The sequence below is a fragment of the Balaenoptera ricei genome, chromosome 9, assembly GCF_028023285.1.
Source record: "Balaenoptera ricei isolate mBalRic1 chromosome 9, mBalRic1.hap2, whole genome shotgun sequence".
Taxonomy (NCBI): Eukaryota; Metazoa; Chordata; class Mammalia; order Artiodactyla; family Balaenopteridae; genus Balaenoptera; species Balaenoptera ricei.
The window spans coordinates 7635392-7652111 of NC_082647.1; the positions used below are offsets into that span (position 1 = coordinate 7635392).

The 16720-nt window shown below is 42.9% G+C and overlaps 1 protein-coding gene across 4 annotated transcripts in view; it reads right to left on the minus strand.

Moving 5' to 3' along the window:
• CUL1 (cullin 1) overlaps positions 1–16720 on the minus strand; it is a 110658-nt gene that overhangs the window by 17336 nt on the left and 76602 nt on the right. For all 4 annotated transcript variants that reach the window (XM_059933151.1, XM_059933148.1, XM_059933147.1 and 1 more), the window contains exons 8-9: positions 12994–13156; positions 11954–12084 (exon numbers count right to left, since the gene is read on the minus strand). In XM_059933151.1, the coding sequence (XP_059789134.1) occupies positions 11954–12084; positions 12994–13156 (294 nt within the window). The remainder of the gene's footprint in view (positions 1–11953; positions 12085–12993; positions 13157–16720) is intronic.

Consider the following 16720-nt stretch of genomic DNA (forward strand, 5'->3'; position numbering starts at 1 on the left):
GTTCGCATCCCCTTCTCACAGACGGAGAAACAAAGTCACAGGCAACGACCCGGCCAAGGGCCTAAGCGGCGGCAGTCAGGCCTGGACACGGGCAGCCTGACTCCTGAGAGCCTTTGAGAAGGAAAGGGCCCGGGTGAGAGGTCGGGAAGGCAGGCTGAGCCCGCGCGGTACGTGGTGCGGGCACGGCGGCCAGCACGTCACAAACGCAAGGCCTGGTGCGGGGGCCTTAAATGGTTTGCCAGCGTCTCCAAATTCCTGACAGGTGTTTCTCCTCGGGATTCAGGAACGAGAAACCGGAACTCCCCCAATTCTAGTTATTCTGCATTTTTGTGACACTTGACTTGTTTTAAAATAATAATGAGTAACCATTAAGAGTAAATCATTTTTCTGTGATAGACAGGGTTATACTAAGAGTTTCAGACGTTTTCTGTTAAAGATGTAATAAACATGCCAGGATTATTATTATTACGAACAAATGATAACAAGATTATCATTTCAATGACATGTAAAGTGGCCTCTACCTGATAGACATTCGATAAAACATTAAAAGGGAATTTAACACAAAATAATTGCCAAATAAAAATCACTTAAAATACTGAAAGCCAATGCCGCGTACATTTAATGTTTAAAAATTATCTATCTTAAAACTTAGAACACACACAGCATTAACTGCTCCATCAGAGAATCCGGCTCTTGGTTTCATGACAACTATTCCGGGTGTAGAAGAATTTCTTGCATTCTGTATTAATGGTCTTACTCACAAGACTGCACCCAAAAGCATCTCTCAGTTGGCACACAGCGTACTTCATATAAGCTCATTTCTTTTTTCTAACAATGAAAATATTGTCCGCTTGACTTAATTTTGGTTTTGCCACTGAAATTGATATTGCTTTTGCCAATTCAGATTGCTTTCTGATTTCATGTCAAATTATTTCACATCATTCAAATTATTTTTCTCTCTGCATTTGTTCTTTTAAAGTATTTACAAAGAACCTTAATCTCTAGCAAGTATTTACACACCGGAAAACGCCAGCAAACATCATCATGTAGTATTTGAATAAAGTAACATTAAAGGTTAACAGCATTACAAAGAATCGCATATCAAAACTGCCAAGTTAAGGACTTTATTTGCTTCCAAAACTTGCTATTTCTTGGAACACCACTCACAGGATTGATATAAAGTATATTATGTATGTAAACAGGTTAGTTTTCATTTTATTTGCAAGAATGACTCACCCTTAGCAGCAGAGAGGGACACATACACATTTATAACGGGGCATCACCTACAAGGAAGACGGACCCCCTGGACGGCACTGCTCCTCTGCCTCATCATGGCGCCCAGAGACGACCTGAAACTTGGACTCCCCACGTCAGCACCCCTCCCCTTGCCCTGGACCATCATCAATGGAGTCCTCTGAATCAGGAAAGTCTCCACGGTGACCATTATGTTTGCAGGAGAACTACCAATGCTTTTCCCTGTTTTCTTGATTTCTTGACCAATTTTCCTCAGATTTAGGATTTGGAAAAACATAAATGTCCCCAAAAACGCCCAGCAGAATTCCCCATGGAAAGACAGCTCTTCCCTAAGGGAACAGAAGTCTTCAGACTCCAATTCCAGATTCTTTCTGCTATACGAGAAGACCCAGCCAGGAGCCTGGCTGGTGAGAAGCGAGAGTGTGAACGGAAGCCACCGAGGGAAGAGTGCGCTAAGGCACTGAGCCCTGGAGACTTGAATTTAGCATCTGAGATCCAGAGAGAAGCCACCTTGGAACCTGGCAAGGGCAGATGGAGACGGGAACACACAGGAATAACACAGAGGAGAGAATTTAAGGAAGGAGCAGTCAGCAGTGCCAAACAGAGAAAAGATGTTCAAAAGGTGAGTGATTTAGCAACCAGGAGGTAAATGATGGTCTCTTCAGAGGGCACCAGATTGCAGGGTTAGACAAACAACAGAGGTAAGGAGAGAGAAAAGATCAGCTGGATGAAATGCATGTTTTTTCAAGAACATGAAGACGGGAATTTCTGACGTTAAAAAAAAAAGGAAAGCTCAGCTCGGTGCTCTGTGACGACCTAGATGGGTGGGATGGCAGGGGGAGCGGGATGAGGGAGGTCCAAGCGGGAGGGGATACAGGTATACATAGAGCTGATTCACTTCATTGTACAGCAGAAACTAACACAACATTGTAAAGCAATTATACGCCAATAAAAAAAAAAATGTAGTCAGTAATTGGCGTGATTACTCAATAGTACACGAGAGCTCTCTGCATATAAGAAACAGGACACCTCTCAGGCTGGTCCCAGAGGGATCTCATCCAACTCCTACGTGATTGGTGTCTATTGCCAATGGCTGTCACATTCCTCTCCAGACCAGACCAGACGTCCCCACTCGGTTCACACAACCTGCCGCGGACGCCTGGAGGGATCCCCAAACTCTGTGTCAGAGCCGGCCCGATCTCCTCCCTGGCCCTGCTGCTCTCTGGACCTCTCTCTTTCCATTTCTTTTGTTTCAACATGTTATTGTAGAAAAGAGTCAAACATATTCAAAATTACAAAGAACAGGAAAACCCACCCCACGTATTCATTGTCCAGCTTCAACAATTATCCAACACAAATCCTGCCCATTACAGAGAGTCTAATTACTTAATTCCTTCTGTGTCCCCCCATCACCAGCCCGTGTCATTTCCATCTGAACCACTCTAACAAACCTAACTGATATACTAGCAACTCTTCTTCCTTTTAATCCATTTTCTACATGGTAGCGATTTTGTAAAAAAACAAAACTCTGATCTTGTCAGTGTCCGGTTTTATGATAACCCTTCTCCTGGTTTCGTCTTGCTCTTAGGATTAAGGTGTATCATCAACCTGGCCTTCGAGGTCTCCCATGTGGCCAGCCCGGGCCCACCCTCGCAGGTTTACCTCGTGCCCTGTCCCCTCTTCCTGTCGTAGCAGACTTCTCGGTGGCCAGGACAGGTCTGCTCTGTCTAGGACCCCTACCTGCCCAGGCAGCTCCAACTCTTCTACTGGTCTCCACTATTTCCAGGGAACCTCCCTGAGCTTCCAGGACAGGCCAGGCTTCCCTGTTACACGAGCTCACCATCCCCGTGAGCTGTCGCCAAGGGCGGCCTCCCTCGCCGGGCATGAGCTCAAGGGGCTCACCAGACCGCGCCTGCCTTGCCTCTTGTACTTCGCCAACTCATTCTGAAACGGCCAAATCAGGAACAACCATAATCATAACTGAATTACTACCTTTTATCCCACGTTTCCACTAACAAGATAATTCTAAAAGCCCGTCTCACAGAGAGAAAACACACTTTAGGAGCCTGACATAACTTCCACCTTACCCTTAGTTAAAGCAGGGAGGCGCGTGAGGCCCACCCAGAGGAGTGAGGCCAGTACCTCACGGGGAGCTGCTGCACATCACACAGGATTTCTCGGGGTCACCTGCGATCCTAAGGAATACTGTAGTTCTGCCTCAAGAGGATACGGGGGCCACAGCCTGGGGCCCCCACCTCACGCACGTGTATCACGCTCTCAGCCTGTGCGGCCTCCAGGGCCCCGGGCGGCACCCGGCCTCCTGTCCTCGCGGGGGGCAGGCGGAGGCAGCACAGGCCACCCGGGGCCTTGTTCCATGAGGCCGACGTCCCCACCTCGGGGCTGTGTCTCTTCAAGAAGGAAAGGGAAAGAAATGTGTCTCCATTGACAAGGACACACCACGCCATCACTCGGGGTCAGTGGAACTCTTCTTCCCCATAAGCATTAGCACGTCCCCTTTGGAGTTGCATCATCTCCCAGCAAAACACAGAGAAGCAAGAGGTCCAGAAAAAGAACAATCCCACACCACCGACTACACTCTGCCGATTACGCGTGGGAGCTTTAACCCCAGCCCGGCTCCCCACCACTCAGCACTTTCTGAGGTGCCCCCACCCCCGCCAGCCTATGTGCACTCAGGGTTTAAAAGTAATTTTGATATTAACTAATGAGCAAAAACCCCCAAAACCCAAACCAAAAAAACCAAATAGCCCCCCTCCCCAAACTGGGAGAGAAATGGGAGGCCTCAAATACCATTCAGTATTCTAAGTCTCACATTTTCTTTAAAAAAAAAAAAAAAATTTAATTAATTAATTAATCAATTTTTGGCTGCGTTGGGTCTTCGTTGCTGCACGCGGGCTTTCTCTAGTTGCGGCGAGCGCGGGCTTCTCCCTGCGGTGGTGTCTCTTGTTGCGGAGCACGGGCTCTAGGCATGAGGGCTTCAGTAGTTGTGGCTCGCGGGCTGTAGAGCGCACACTCAGTAGCTGTGGCGCACAGGCTTAGTTGCTCTGCGGCATGTGGGATCTTCCCGGAAAAGGGCTCGAACCCGTGTCCCCTGCATTGGCAGGTGGATTCCTGCGCCACCAGGGAAGCCCTTTAATGGGCTTTTCTTACTCCATCACCTCAACTCTTTTGTTTAGATAAGCAGAAATCACTAGTTTTTCTGACTGAGAATGGTTTAAAGTTTAAAATATCAAGACAAACAAACTCAGCAACTGAACCAGCGCTCTCCATTCCCACCATTCCAACCTCTGTCCACCTGCTACTTTCTGCTTCAGTCATTTCTACTCATCTTATGAGCCTCAGAGCATAATGAACACATCTTTAATCTGATCATGACCTTCGGACTCTGATAAACTTTTACAAATCCCTGACCTGAGTTATGTGACCGTGTGGGCTCCCATTTTTGACCCTGGCCCCTCGTGCCCGCTCACCCTTACCTCGCCCTGAATCCCAGGTGTGCCTGCAGTCAGCCCTTTGGTGTTGGTTACCCTGTAAATGCTGAGGCTCTAACTGACTAGATTTAGGTGCTGGGTGATCAAAGACAAAAATATTAAATCTTGAAAGTGGAACTAAGTTAGACTTGCCAAGAAAAACCGTGTCTTCTCTAAGTGAAAGAATGATGTTTCAGAAACAGGAGCAGCATATACAGGAGGGAAGCGGGTGGGTGGGTGGCCAGAGAAGTTCACAGGTCGCATCGGATTGGCCTTGAACTGGGCAGGGGCCACTTCAGGACGTACCGATACGCAGCAAAGACGAAGCCAAAATTCAGTTTCATGTGGGGTATAAAGTCAGATTTGGGCAGGAAGAGGCTTCCACGATGGGTCTGCTTGTCAAAGGACTGGAGTTCTCCCTACAGCTGAAGGAGAGAAGGGTGTTTCCTGGATACACAAAGGATACAGTGAGTCTTCTCAGAGCCTGGTTGTCACAGACTAAAAATGGACATTTGTGTACTTTTTCCTTCAGAGAAATTGGCATCCTCTTCATCTCATGGCAAGACAGAAGATGAATTCACAAATTTAGCTGCGTGCTTTCTGAACCAATCTGCACTGTCACCAAGTATCAGTTCTTTATGTAATTAAAATTGTAACCTGCTCCCTCCTCTTTCTCCTTTCCCATATCGACTGCACCAAAACTAGTACATTTCTTTCGTTTTGCTTTTTCAAGTTTTATTATGGAAAAATTTCAACATATTCAAAATAAGAAATAGTAAAATCAGCTGCCATAATCCATCACCCAGCTTTAAGGGATAGCCTATAGCTGTGATAGTCTAGGATTTTCTTATCCTACCCTCTCCACACTCCTTAAAGATACGATGGATATGTTTTCCACCTCCCTTGACCACACAAAGCTGGGTCACACTCCAAATGTAAGGTTTCCGAGCTAAAGTTTAGCTCTGCGTGGATAATCTTCTTCTATTACCACCCACAGAAAGGTTGAGTCAGGACTAAGTTATTTAAGCATTTTACTCCAGAAGAGAAAGGGAATCTTGGTTGTATAAATGAAACCCAAATCTGCCAGAAGCACCCAGCACTGTGTTACTCTGTTCGTTCTGGTGTAAGTTCACACACAAGTGAGTCCTCAATCCCAACTATGGAACTTTTTCGTAATTCTTTTTTGTAAGGGGTCCCAGACTCACCCCTTCGTCTTATACTGAAAAATATACTCGTCGGAGCTCCCCGATTTTACTGCCGCTTTTAAAACTCTCCGCTTTAACTGCTCCCTCTTACAAGCACTATCGCCCTGGCAGCCCTGGGCCACTCCTGAACCGCCTCTCCGTCTCAGTACCCCATTGCTTCCAAAGCTGCAAGTAAACATTCACAACTCTGTGCCCCAGTCTGGCTCTGCAGCCCAACCTCCCACTGTCAGATCAACAGCCCTGCTGGACATCGAAGCACCTACAAGCCCATTCTTGTTGGATTATATTTCAGTTCCAGTTAGACTGAGGTCACTAAATCAAGATACGGTTTCAAAGAGGACTTTGTGCTTATCTGTTGCCACTTCTGCCCTGAAGACAGAGTAATGAAACATTCTCTATACCTGATTTATGAAGCTTTCTTTGTAGGGAAGAACAATAGCACCCAGACTGCAGCAGAATCGTGTGTTAATTAAAAATTCAACACGGAACCAACTGCATCGTCAAGCATTCACCAGCAAGTACTTACAAGTCTGTATTGACTCTTTTCCTGAACTTTATTTTGCTATAAAATTGTGGCGTTAGGGGAACTTATAAAGCCATCCAATGACTTGATATAGTATTTACTTTGTATTTACATGGATGATTTTCCACATGGCTGGTGTTCTCTTTAGGATGGGCCATAAGGAAAGGTACTGTCAGTTCTGAATGCCGATAAAGTCATTCCTCTGAGCTACCGGCTCGTTCCCTAAGATCACTATGAATCAAGGAGTTGACTGTACTTCACAGTACTACCAACTGTCCTTTCCAGCAAGCTCTCTGTACTGATGGAAAACATCAGAGGCAAATTTGTAACCCACCTCTAATGAGAGACCAGACTTCACAGCACGCACTCTGAGTGCTATCTTACACTTGGCTTCCTTTGTGTTTCCAGCCCTTATTTTGCTACTCTCTGTTTCATTTATCCTATTGTCTTTTATGTATTGTGTAAGCCGCCCTGAATCCTGCTGGCAACGGTGGAGTATAATTAAGACATAAGCAGACCGAGACCCTATTCTGTATGAGGCACAGTGCTGAGCTGAGGCCATGAAGATGGATAAAGCCATCCCTGTAGAAGACATTTACACAGACATCTAAGATATACGGAGTGTGAATGTCATGTAAATAGTCCAACATGCTGTTATTTCAAAGGGGTGATCGAGAAAGCCTTCATGGAAGAAATGGCATTTGAGGGTACTGAAAGATAAAGGTGTTTAACACATAGGAAAAAAAGAAGGAATATGTCTAAGCAGAGAGAAGAACCAGGAGGGTACAGCACGGCACACGTATGGAACTGGGAGTGTCTAAAAACGTTTCGATGACGGACATAATGAGGATGAAGAGTAAGGAGGATGGAACTGGAAAGGAGCCGGGGGCAGCAGCAGGTGGCCCTTCCTCTTTGCCACCATGGTCATCGTCATTATCAACAATAACTACTTGCTGTATCAGACGCTAGTTCTAAAATTATAAAGAGTATCAAACCATAGTAAGGTGTCAGCTTTACTCTCAAGGGATTTATAATAGATGGAGTGACAAGAAACACAGAAGTTATACACAAATATAAAGTGGCATTTGGGAGATTTTTCTAAATGCCCTAATGGTTTAGGATGAGAATACAACCACTTGGGCGGGAATAGTTAGTGGAGAGCATTTCTTTTAGAAAGTGGGATTTGAGCTGGCCTTCAAAAGCGGGATAAAACGAGAAGGAAGGAAGGACCGCGTTACAGGCAGAGATGAGTATAAACAAGGACGTGTTCTGGGGGGAATGAGGACAGAACAGTTTCACTGGAAGATGAGGTCCATGATTAGAAGAGGATTTTGATTTAATATAATATGGAAGACTTAACATATTATTTTAGGGAAGAGGGGTTTTTTGTGCTTTATTTAAAGCAACAGATGAAGAACATGGAGTGAAACTGTCCATGCATCAAGGAGTATTTTTGGAAGACGGAACTGCTAAGCAAGATGAGGGATGAACAGGAATGGGAGAGATATGAGACCATCCAGAAACGAAGGGACGGGGCCCAGATGACAAGGGTCGCTTTGGGACTAGACAGGAAAAGCCTGGAGAGCCAAGGAAGGCCGCACGTCCCCACTCCGCTGACTCAGCAGAGAGGACCGGGCGGCGGCAACGCACTGCTGGGGGCTGACGGGCTGGGAGGACCCCGCGGCCACGCCCACATTCAGGAGGCAACGACTCCACCTGAGAAGACTCAAGTTGCCAGGGGCAGAGGGTGAGGCCGCGTGGCACATACCCCACAGCAGCCGCCTCCGTGCTAAGGAACCAAGGAAGGAAGATGTGAGTTTTAAAACGGACCCCGCAATACAGTCACTAAAGCAGGCAGATGAGGTCACGGAGATCTGAGAAGACAAAGTGAGATCTGATGAGAAGACAAAGGTGAGGAGGCACCTCACACTGGAATTCTCGACAGCAGAGCCAGCGCAGGAAGGCCGTAGATGCTTGCTGGATGAACGAAAATGACTTCCGTGTTCTCTGCGGCACCTGTTGGTCCCCTGAGCTTTAACCCCAGCCGGCACCAGCAGCTGGTTGCTTTGGCAGACGGAACAGCTGAGAACCCAGCACGGGGCCGCCCCTCCGCGGGCTTCAATCTTTTTAAATGAACACCTGAAGGTGTGGGCTCTGCTTTCAAGATGCTCCCCCTCAAGACCTAAGTGGACCGGCCAACCTCCTCCTATATTTTAATACGGATTATTTTTCTTCTGTTACTACATTGCCAACAACTGAGCACACTCGTAGTGCTTTGGCCCGTCTACATAAGCACACGAGGTCTCTCAGTGTTCGACTCCTGACAGTCTGAGGGCAACGTGAAATGTGCTGATTTACCTTGCTGCTGCCCCACTGTCTCCTTTCAGTCCAGAGGCCACGCACGGGGGAACCTGCCTATGAAATAAACTTGCCTATTAAAAAAATTATCTGATCCTTTGTTCAGCTCTAAACCTGTTTAAAACCCATCCTTGAAGATTTCTTTGTGTTTCCAAAGTTCTACTGCTGCCCCGACGCAATATGCTAACGGTGCCTGCAGCGTGGCTAGGCGTGAGTGTCCTCAGTCGCGAGCATCTCTGGAAGGCTGGAGAGGACTCCTCCTCAAGCTGGACTCTCACGTCATGGTGGGTGGGATGGACCCACACTGATCTGCTTCAGCCTGAAGCCCCTGTACCCTGAGAGGAGCCCTGATCCCGAGCTGCGTTCCCCGGCGTTCCCCGGCCTGGGTGCGGGGCAGGTACAAGAAGCAGTGTGTCTAAAAACAGCACATGCGTTCAGGGTTTCAGCCACACTTCACGGGGGAAGACTGCCAGTTCCTCTTTGGGTAAAGAGAGGGGGACACCATGAGCGGGATTTCCCGGACCCTGGTTACCCAGGAACAGCCATTATTCTCAAATCTGTTTTAACTATGGAAAAAAAATGCCCTCAGAAAATTCTTAAGTAGATTTTGAAGTTTCTAACACAAAAATATTATTTGAATCACATTACAAATGTGAAACCTGTAATAATTTTAGCCTAGGCCACACTGATTAGCAGTAAAACTTGCTTTCTAGCCAAACTGATGGGATAAATGGAATCATAGGACTAGATAACTTTTCAGCCCTTAAAAAAAAATCATTTAAGCAGTGCCTTCTATGGCATTTAACAGATGAATTTAAATGATTCTCATATACTACGATTCAACTCAGTTAGGTGAAAAACTTTAAAAACTGTTTTGAAAGTAATTAAACCCCATTTAAAATTAGGTACGATAATTGTAATTTTTTACTGATTCAATCAATCTCCTTTTTCTGCCGCTTTTTTTTTTTTTCAGCATTAATGGGTTTTGGAAAACCATCGTGGTTTGGGTTACAATACATCTTTTACGTTTACTACACATGTGATAAAAATGAATACCTACTTAAAATTATTTATGTTTTAGCAGCTGAATTTATTCTGTCTTACAATAAGCAGCTGCTGTGAGTCAGGCTAAGACCGGCTACATGTGCTCTCTCTGGAGCTTCTTCAAGTTTCCTGGCCTTTCACAACATTGGTGAGTAAAGGTAGCAGGTCCGACCCAGCCCGGGGAAGGTCGTAAAGAAATCCACGCGCCAGTCAGACTGCACCACGAACTTACGAGTCAACCGAAACTCCAGAGATGAGCCAATAAAATGGAAATCCAGGGAAAACTCCTTTTGCAGAAAATAGGAAAAGTATTTGTTTTCTTAAAGAAACTTTTCCTCACAAGAAAAACAATTTAAAAAACCAGTTTCATGAGTTCAATATAAAAACAGTTCCTATGGAAATAATAATTATAATGAATAACATATTTTTAAAATGTTTGACTTTTGAAAGTTAAGGCAGATGCAATATAAATTTACCAAGTTATATATAATTATTCTTCATGGGGGAAAATCTTATTTTGGTGTTTAAATACATGTATATCAGTGGCTTACATCTAGGTAATAAAAATATTGTTTAAAAGCCTAATTTCCAATAAAATATAACTGCTGGTAAATACAGTTTATTTTTGCTGTCTACTGCTGACGGATGAAGTCTCTACTAATAGAGAAATAATTTTACTTAGAAGCTGAACTTGTGCTTTAACTGCCATGAAAAGGTCAACTTCAGATTCAAGACTCACTGACCAAGTCAATCAGGCAGCTGACTGTATCCAAAAGAAAGAGAAAATGGTACTTGAGAATTACAACGTGATTATTTCCCCATCTAGAACCTTACTTGGTTTGGAAAAGATTGACTTTAGAAGGAATATCCCATCATTCCTATGAAAACAAAAAAGCAAGTTATCCTACTGATTTTTAATCTAACTATATTCACCTACAACATGAGTCCCTAAGGCTAATCTCATATCTAACATTTAACAGTTTACATGAGAAAGCGAAACCTGCTTCATTTATCTGCTACTCTAATCCGTATCTGATGAAATAAGACTCGCCGCTTAACTCATTTGAAGGAAAGTCATTTAACTTGGCTCTGCTGCCACACAGCCAAACCGGGTTCTGAATTAACATCTGTGAAAACACCTTACGTTATTGAAAAGATATCTTCATCAGGTCACCCCTTTTGAATCTCAGGTACCTGCCTGTGTGTGTCAGGCCCTTTAAAGGTTGTTTACATTCTTCCCTCTAATACTTCATAGATGTGATAACAAGTGAGGCAGCAACCCCCATAATTAAAAGTGGAAAAGGGATCCCCCAAAGATAGCAGGAAAATAAAGACTTAAAAAAACATATTAAAGATAGTATTGTTGAAATAATTAACACCAAACACAATAAAATCAGAGATAAAAAGTTTTCTGATTCAGACCTAAGAACCAGCTGTGTGTTCTAGAAGCTTTTCTTCTCCAATAGTTGTCCCAAACACTATCAAAACTAAAGTTCACAATAGGGACAAAACTGAAGACAACTTACCTCTTAGAAACACATGATACTTCCTATGTAAAATTATCAAGTGAATTATAGATAACCCAGCAGAATATTCTTGTGCCTCCTGCAGTGGGGATGGGGGTGTGTATGAGAAATGCCATACATTTCAGGGCCTTTCCAGGGCAAACAGCCCTGTGAGCTTCAAGGGGAGGGCAGTACACAGACCGAATGAAGTTCCTGCAAGGGGCGGCCCGTGGGTACCAGAGCCAAGTCTCTAGGAGGCTTTAGCCTATTCTTTCTATGGAATAATCTTCTCTCTTCTAGTGCAAGGAATGTAATTTTGAGAAGACATAAAGGAAAAAAGAATATCAAGAAATTAAATCCTTAATGCCTAAAAAGTGCCAGAGAAGAGTTTATGAAGATGTTTACTAAATAAAGATGCTTGTGAACCTTCTATTTTAGAAAGCCAAAACAAGGTTCTCTACGAGACTCCAGTGAAAATCTTACCCCTTGGATTTGTAAGTGGAGACACGAGACACACCTGCAGTCCGTGCATGGGAATGGTTAGGCCCGACTGGCTTTCAGTTAAACAGTACTTACATTTAAAGCAGCTTCTCCACACTTTTCAATCGCTGCAAGACCCTGATTATGAATGTGTGTCTCCAGGAGTTTTTTCAATTCTCCCAGGCCATCCTGGATTCTAGACACAAGATTATACATGCGACCCAAATCTGAAAGAAGAAGGCACCACACCTTTATGCACAGAAACAAACTCTGCATATCCATTCCACTAAGTAAGTGCTTACAGAGGTGAAAGGTACACTGAAATAAAACCACCGTGTTTTTACACCTTAATAATCAAATGCACTTAACTGTAACCAATTACTTTATATTTAGCATATGCATATTTAGCTGAAAGTAACAATGAAGTCATGCTGTTATAAAAGCATATTCTCCCCCTTGCTAGGAGAAACTACTAATAGAGAAAGAAGATGATCAGGAACTACATCTGATGCTTCCTAAAATTTGAGATTGAGATATGATTTATGCCTGACAAATAGGCACTCAAATATTATTTAAAAGAATGCATAAATTTAAGGAGTATTTATGAGTATCCATCTCAACTATACAAACAAATAAGTCACAAAAGGGTCCCCATATTCTTCACTTAATATATGTATGGCACATGGTTGATATATGAACACCAAAGAAAAATCCTGAATCCAAACACCATTCTTTTACTGAGCTCCTAAAATGTTCCAGTAAAACAAGGGAGGGGTAAAGGAAATACTTCTGCAAAATTATAGCCTTCTCATCTTAAAGAATTTTCAGAAGAAACATACGTGAGGAAAAAAAAAAAAAAACCAGTGGTAGCATCATTTAATGCTAAGGTGTATGGAACAAGTTAGACTCCAAACCAAACTGAAAAGATGCTCCTCCCCCAAAGTCACACCCGAAACACACTGCAGAGGCCTGAAATCAACACACAAGGTACACACACGCGCACACACAATCTCACACGTGAATCTCTTAAAGAATGACCGGTGTTGGAAATGCTAACTCTGAGTCTAGAACTTCTTGCAATTTCAAAATCTCAGATCAAAATACATACCCTTGTGTTTTGAATCTCAGTGGCTCACCTTCATTTTTGTCGGCATCCAATAAATTCTGAAACTCCGTGTGGAAGATCTCCAAGTGCTTCTCGATGAGCACCTGCTCGCACTTCCTGGCTAGCTCGTCCTGGGTGCTCTCGTGAAGGTAGACCTGGACTCTCCGCTGCTCCTCCAGCAAACGAGCCTCCGCCTGTGGGAATGAACTCAAGTCAGAGGTTTGGGTTTGCTTTTGAAAAACTGCTAACAGAAATAACAGCAAATGAAACTCACAAACCTGCCCGAAGAAAAAAAGGGAGGGGAGGGCTTCTTTGATTTTAGGATGAATGCCAACTATAACTAACCAGTCACTGATGTGTCCCACGTCCTCTGTAACCTATGTTTTTGCTTCCAAGTCCTCTTTAAATGACTTTAATGAGGTTATCATGATTAACAGTCCAAATGTATTTACATCAATTTTCTTCCCACAGATACGTGGCATTTCACACCTTTTAGGGGTAATACCCCTGGTGACACTCTGAGAAACCTGTGGATTCTCCACTGCACACAGACACGGAGGGAAGAACCACGCCCTCTGACTGAGAGCTACTTGAGGTCAAGGGTCACATAAATACATTCCTTGAAACGACCACATGGAAAGAATCAGTAGTAATGAGACTTTAAAAAAATTTAAATATTATGGCCTTCTCTTGCCAATCATCTGAATATGCATCTCTGAAATCTACTGGATTATTTACTCAATTTCTTCCATCTCCCTTCAAGGAAGAGAGGAAAACAGGGATGCAACTTAAAAGAGTAGCAAAATTAGTAAAAGTCGGTATGTTTTACAACATATTACCAGAAATGTGTGGTGTAAAGTATCACCTAGGAACCACTAAGTTATCAAAGCAAGAAAGAAATTTCAATGATCTCGCATTATTCAGGTAATCTGAATAAAGAGTGAAAAACTATATCTTGTATTGTAAAAATGCCAATACTTCCCAGAATGATTTTTAAATTTGGCATAACTTTGGAGAAATCTAGAAAAATTCAAGGGGAAGAATAAACATCCAAGAGCCAAAAAAACATAAAATGAAAAAATGACTGGGCAGGCCTTGCACTGTCAAGAATTACTAATAGGACAATAGTTTCAACTGCAGAAATTTAAACCTTACTGCACATTCTAAATAGAGTTAAATGTGAACAACAAAATAAACTTGGAAAATATCTGTAGTATATATCAAAAGGTCAATATCCTTAATATATAATAATATCTGAAAAATCAATAAGTATGTGCAAATAAAAACATGGAAAGGAAAAGGAACAATTTGCAAATTAAGAAATACTTGAAGATTCTGATAAGATATAATTTGTTATATTATTTGGTTAATGGAATACTGCTATCCAGTAAATATAAAATACGTTAATGTAATAAATTAGTGGGGAAAAAATGTTATTTAAAAACCCTATAGGGCTTCCCTGGTGGCGCAGTGGTTAAGAATCCACCGGCCAATGCAGGAGACATGGGTTCGAGCCCTGGTCCAGGAAGATCCCACATGCCGCGGAGCAACTAAGCCTGTGTGCCACAACTACTGAGCCTGCGCCCTAGAGCCCGCGAGCCACAACTACTGAGCCCATGAGCCAGGAGCCCGTGCTCTGCAACAAGAGAAGCCACCACAATGAGAAGCCTGCGTACCGCAACGAAGAGTAGCCCCGGCTCTCTGCAACTAGAGAAAGCCCGCACACAGCAACAAAGACCCAGCGCAGCCAAAAATAAATAAATAAAAACAAAACAAAACCCTATAGCATTACTCCAATTTGGTGTTTATGTGCATACTTAAATAACAGTGTCCCAAGTTTGTGCAGGTTTATGTTATTTGTATTTCCCCGCAAGTCTACAGTTGTGTTTTTTTTCCTGATTACAAAGCTATTTTAAAAAACAGTAAAAGATCTTTCTGTGCTTTAACTCTGAAGTTCCAAGCCTCTGTTGCTTCATATCTAGTATTTCATTAAGCCTGATACCTCAAGAACTAAAGCTGGTGAAATACAGGACACGCAAACCAAAAAGCACCACTTTTTCTCGAGGTTATACCTGTTTCCTGGAAGAACATAATACCCTGGCAGCAAAAAGTCATCTCTTAAAAACTTTTCTCTCCCCCAAAATGAAAGGTAAAGCTTTGGTATCACTGATGATTCACTCTCCGGGGGACACTGGCTTTCCATCCCCTGTACTACAAAAAACCAGTAGCACTCTAGAGACTCTTCCTGCAGGGGCCGAGAGGGAAGAGCAAACTGGTCCCTAAGTGATCACAAAAGCATTAAAAGCCAGAGGGGCTCAGTAGTTGTTTACACAGCAGTCCCCCCTTATCTACGGGGGAGACGTTCCAAGACCCTCAGTGGATGCCTGAAACTGTGAACCCTATAGGTACTATGTTTTTTCCTACACATACATACGTATGAGAAAGTTTAATTTACAAATTAGGTACAGTTAAGAGATTAGCAACAACAACAATAAAGTAGAACAATTATAACAATATAATGTAATAAAAGTTATGTTTAATGCCTTTGCCATCTTAACTGGGCACGTGTCATGCACTGTGGCCATAACGTCAACTTGAGGTGCGACAGCAAAACTAGCACAAATTTTCCTTCTTTACAACTTCATGGAGAGACAATTTATTCTCACCACAGATCTTAGCAACCTTTTCCTTATTGAGAACTTTCTCCTTTTTACTTAAAGGAAGTACTTTATGGCTTCTCTTTGGCGTATCTGAATTGCTACTCTTGTGCTTTGGGGCCACTGTTAAGTAAAGTAAGGGCTACGTGATCTCAAGCACTGCAGACGACGGTCGATCTGATCACCTGGTCGGTGAAGAGACTAACAGGGGAGGTGCTCTGGACAAAGGTATGATTCAAGGGCAAGATTCCATCATGCTACTCAGAACGACATATTTCAATACATACAATTTAAAGCTTATGGACTGTTTATTTCTGGAACTTTCCATTTAATATTTTTCGGACTGAGGTTGACTGTGGGTAACTGAAACTGTGAATATGGTGGGACTACTGCCCACAGGCCTACTTCCTTTTATTGGAATTCACAGATACTGCTTTTTAAAAAACAAAACAGAAACTGAAGGACTGTGGGTTGAGCAAGTCTATCAGCACCGTTTTTTCAATAGCGTTTGCTCACTTTGGGTCTCTGTGCCACATTTTGGTAATTCTCAAAATATTTAAACTTTTTCATTATTATTATTTGTTACACTGATCTGTGATCAGTGATCTTTGATGTTGCTATTATAATTGTTTTGGCATCATTTAGCAATAAAGTTTTTTTAAATTAAGGTATGTAAATTGGTGTTTTTGACATAACGCTATTCTCCACATTTCATAGACTACAGTATGGCGTTATGCCCTGGGAAACCAAAAAATCCGAGTGACTTGCTTTCTCGCAGTGGTCTGAACCTGAGCCTGCAGTGTCTCTGAGGTTGGTGAAAAACCCAAGGTCCTGGGTGTTATGTCATTAGGTTTTAGGAAGGACAGTCATTTACATTCTTTGTTGATGTGAAGGCAAATAAGCTCTTGATCAGCACTGTACTTGGCAGATAATTATACCAGAACACCCAGATCAAATTCAGAGTGACTAAATAAAGTTAAGCAATTAAAGACTGTTCCTATTAATTCTATTAGGATCAGTATGCAGGAAAAAAAAAATGAAAAAAAAAAAGACCAAAAAAGTAAGCAAATTAATGAAATAAGGTATACTTTATTTTTAAAG